Source organism: Buceros rhinoceros, unplaced genomic scaffold (genome assembly GCF_000710305.1).
Source record: "Buceros rhinoceros silvestris isolate BGI_N320 unplaced genomic scaffold, ASM71030v1 scaffold27794, whole genome shotgun sequence".
Lineage (NCBI taxonomy): Eukaryota > Metazoa > Chordata > Aves > Bucerotiformes > Bucerotidae > Buceros > Buceros rhinoceros.
This window is the reverse complement of record NW_010410496.1, coordinates 1-4113: the sequence shown is the minus strand read 5'-3', so window position 1 is coordinate 4113 and position 4113 is coordinate 1. Positions and strand designations below refer to the sequence as shown.

General features: G+C 56.3%; 1 protein-coding gene across 1 annotated transcript; it reads right to left on the bottom strand.

The window, feature by feature from the left end:
* Positions 1-8: 8 nt before the first annotated feature.
* DNMBP (dynamin binding protein) lies at positions 9-3612 on the bottom strand (the record flags this gene model as incomplete). Its single annotated transcript, XM_010135650.1, has 8 exons — positions 9-188; positions 539-993; positions 1090-1288; positions 1366-1548; positions 1986-2318; positions 2788-2916; positions 3145-3249; positions 3482-3612. Coding segments are annotated over 8 exons (1715 nt in total), but the record flags the coding sequence as incomplete, so codon positions are not given.
* Between the last annotated feature and the right edge of the window lie 501 nt (positions 3613-4113).

The window sequence follows — 4113 nt, the reverse complement described above, 5'->3', positions numbered from 1 at the left end:
CCTCTCGTTTACTCTTTCTTCCGTATGTAACTGGAGGGCACATAGCCCTGCTTTCCGTGTGCCTCGGCCAGCCACCACTCCTGATTGCCTGTGATGTCCTCAAACTGCAGGATCCTGAGTCTCTGGTTAGCTGACACGCTCAGCTCATTGGTGTTCCGGCCTTTGAAGGTGTAGAGAGCATAATAGACCTGCCAGACAGAGGGAGAGCGTCAGCTGGAACGTCATGCCTCTCAGCCTTGCTGTCACACTGCATAGGATGTGAGGGGCTTTTGCTCCTCTCCCCAAACAGTGACAGCTCCAGCCCCATCACAGCCTTTGCCAGAGCTGCCCCACCTGCCCGCCTCCATTTACAGCCTAGTTCTCTGCCTCTGCACCTCTGCCACTGGAGGAAAAGGTCTGATCCTTCAGCCCTTTGGGACAACCTCTACCTCCCACCCCTCCCTGGTCACTGCCAGGGAGAAGCATGATTCAGCCCCAACTCAGGTGAGGGTGTCAGCCCTCAGTGTCCCTAGCTCCCCTGGGGAGGTGGAGGGCTCACCTGGTTGCCCTCTGACTCACTGCTCTCCAGCCCAGAGTCTCTGTCCTCCACCGAGGGTGCAGGCCTGAGATGCGCTTTGGCAGGGTGCCCATTGCGAGAGCTGGGGCTGCAGCCCAGCTCGAGTCGGCTGTAGCGGTGCTGAGATGTCACCGTTCCAGCCTCACGTGGTGCTGTTCTGTCACCAGAGCCAAGCTGGGGCAGAGAGGGGGAGTCCGTCTCTGAGGTGGGCTGCGGGGACTGGTACAGGTCTGCTGGGGAGGCCGTGTCCTGCAGGGGTTTCTGAGTGAAGGTGATGGCTGCCCCACTGGGGCTGAAGGTCAGCGTGGTGTTGCTTTGGGGAGAGGAGCTGCTGTGCTCTGACTCAGTGGAAGAATGGCTGCCCACAGAGACATCCGACTGGCTGCGGCGCGGGTTGTAGGGCTTCAGGAAAGAGCTGTACACAAAGCCCTTGGTCACTGCAGAGAGGAAGAGGAAGGGAGCTCAGACTGGGGCACAGAGGGACCAGAAGAGGAGACTCACAGCAGGTGCCAAGGAAGTGAGCAGCCACCTACCCCCGTTGTCTATGAGCCAGCGGTTCTGGCTGCCCATGGGGTCCTTCTTCTTGATGACACCCACGATGTCTCCTTCCAGCAGTGAGACATCCAGATCTTGGGCAGCGTTGAAATTGCGGTCTGCCTGGAAGAGGCTGTCTGGGGGATAGCGGGCCAGGAGGGCAGCTCGGATGTCATCCGACTGCAGAAGGTAGCTAGGCTACAGGGGAACAAGGCAGGCATGAGTGGCTGTTCTGGGGGCTCTGCAAGCTCCAACACAGGTCAGAGGGAACTCACCAAGCCAATAAGGGGCTGTCGCCGAGCAGACTGCCGCTCCACACTCTTCCTTTCAAAAGACTTCTTGGAAGCTGCTTGGGACTCTGGGAAGAAGGTGAAGGCTTGGAGTTGCTGAAGTACTCGACTGTGCTCATCCTGGAAGATGGCAATGAGGTTCCCCTCCCTGCCAGACACTTTCAGCAACTGGAACCAGAGCAGGGTTGGAGGTCATGGTTAGGTGACAGCCACTGGGAAAAGTGGGCAAGAGCTTTAGAGCTGAGACCACCCCAGCTCCCAGGCCAAGCAGAGCTGACCTGGCCCAGATCTGCCGTCCTGTCTGGACTCAGTTCTGAGTGGTTCCCAAACTCATGACCTGAGATTCTCCCAGGCAAACGCTCTCCTGCCCACTGCTCCAGGAGCAGCCGGAGTCTTTATAATCTCTATACACAATTGGATAGTGACCCTACAATCACTGCACTGACAGCATCCAACAGCAGCCCTCCCCAAGGCACTAGGGGTCTGAAACTGCAGCAGCAGCTTTCCCCACAATGGGATGGTCCCACAGAGGTTCAGGGACAAGTCCTGCACAGAAGCGAAGCGCTGCACTGAGCCCAGAGTGCTGCTGTGCTCTAGGAACCCACCGACAACAGGGGTCTCAGTTCCTCCAGGGCCAGGCGCACGAAGTCGCAGTGTGCCTCGGCATAGCCCCGCACGCAGCTGGCAAACAGCTCCTTGGCAAAGCGCAGGAACTGGGGCAGCTCGTCCAGCAGCTGGGCATTGAGGGCCTCATAGTTGTTGCGAGCCGACTGCAGCTCCTCCAGCGTTCGCTTGTCCTTCAGCTTCTCCGCTCGCTCTGTGCAGTTGTGGAAGTCGAGGAGCTTGTCAAAGCGCTTCTGCACCAGCTTGTGGGGTCCCGCAAACATACTCAACAACTGGTTCAGGGGTGAGCTCACCAACCGCTCAGTCCGCTCTTTCTGGTGGGCAGAAATGCAGAGAGCAGGGGAGATGATATTAACCACATGGTGAACACCAGCAGCTCACCCTCCAGCATACAACCTCCCCAGGACAGCACAAGGTCCATCTGTCTGCTGGCACCCACACCAGCTCCATAGGTCCCTTCAAATAGGAATTATTCTGTAATCTTACATAAATGTGCCAGCATAGGCAATGCTATGGGAGGTACCTGACCCACTCACATAGGGAGCTGTAATATTTCAGGTAGGGTTTTAAAAAAAAGAAGTGTATCTAACAGGCATGCTCAATACACATCGTGCACCCAGAGGCATCAAAGCTGTCAGGAGGGAAGAGTTGAACAGGAGCATTCACACCTCTCCCCAGCTGTTACCCTCCCTGCAGTCTGCCAGGGGCTGCCCATCCGCAGCAGGCCCTCAGGGAAGGCCCCAGAGGGGTGCCCCCAGCCCACAAGAGCACAGCCTCACTCACGAAGTCGGAGAAGAGCTGGTCACTGATGAGCCGATTCACTTTCTGGAACTGGTCCAAGTTCCCACTGCCCTTCTCTGTGCACAGGTCCCACATGGTCACTGCTGCCAGTGCCTTCATGCAAGCTGACTCCTGCACCAGGGACACAGTTAGCACAGCCATCTTGCTGCCCAGGAGAAGACGTCTCCCAGGGCAGGCCGGACCCTCAGAGAGAGCCCCCCCAGCAGGGCTGAGGGCAGGGCCACTGGCCAGAAGCACTGCAGGTACACACCATGCAGGCAGGAGGGACAGTGCACAGAGTTAGGGTTAGGGTTGTGGGTGAGGTCCCACGGCTTAGGCATCACAGTCAGACTGACTCACCCGGACGTGCTGCAGGTAGAGGGAAAGGTCCCGGATGAAGGACTTGATCAGCCGCTCCTGCATCCGGAAATTTTTCTCTACCTCTTCAAAGGCTTCATCCTTCAGCTGTGAAAGAAAATGTCTCAAGGAAGGCAGTGCAGAACTCCAGCACCTCCCAGAGTGAGAGATGTGGGGCTTCCTGCCCACAAGCCAGACAGCAGAGATGGGTGGTCCAGACCCTAAGCTCACTCTGCCTTGGATCAGAGCTACTCATCAGGGGAGCGGTGGGAGGGAACAGCCGATACCACTGCAGGAGTGCTGCAGGGGGTACGTGCACCTGGCCGATGATGCACGTTACCTGGGGTGCAAAGCCTGTGAGGTGCTTGAGATGGCTGCTCACACGGTTGGATTTTTTGATGATAGAGTGGAAGTTGAGCTTGGAGATCTTCTCCATGAGGCTATCCTCATCCCCTTTCCGGTACTTTAGCACTGAGGAAATTGATGTAGAAATTAGAACCCTTGTCAGCACAATGCCCATGTCTTACATGAACAATCGCCTTGCTGGCTCTGCCCTTCCCTAAGCCCCTGCAGACCCAAGTACCCCACATATTACATCACACCACGCTATACCCATACAGTATCTTGAAATCCAGCACTGTGCCTCCTGTAATCTCCTATTTGGCCCTCGATATGCCCTACAGTTTGTAGACCCACCACTCAAACTCTTCCTTAGGATTATGCACAGGGCATGACATAGCAGACGGCGCACAATAATCACTAGATACACAGGAGGTATTTATATTGCTTCTGAAGAAATACGAGCAATCGTTACAGGCAGCCTACGGCAGCTTCAATGGGGCTATGAGGAAAGAGTAAAGCTGTAAGACTTGCATGAGTCAGAGGCTTCCAAGGGAAAACAGGGAGGGTGGCCAGCAGGTCAAAGGGAATGACTTTCTCATTCTGTTCAGTCCTGGGGAAGCTGCACTGGGA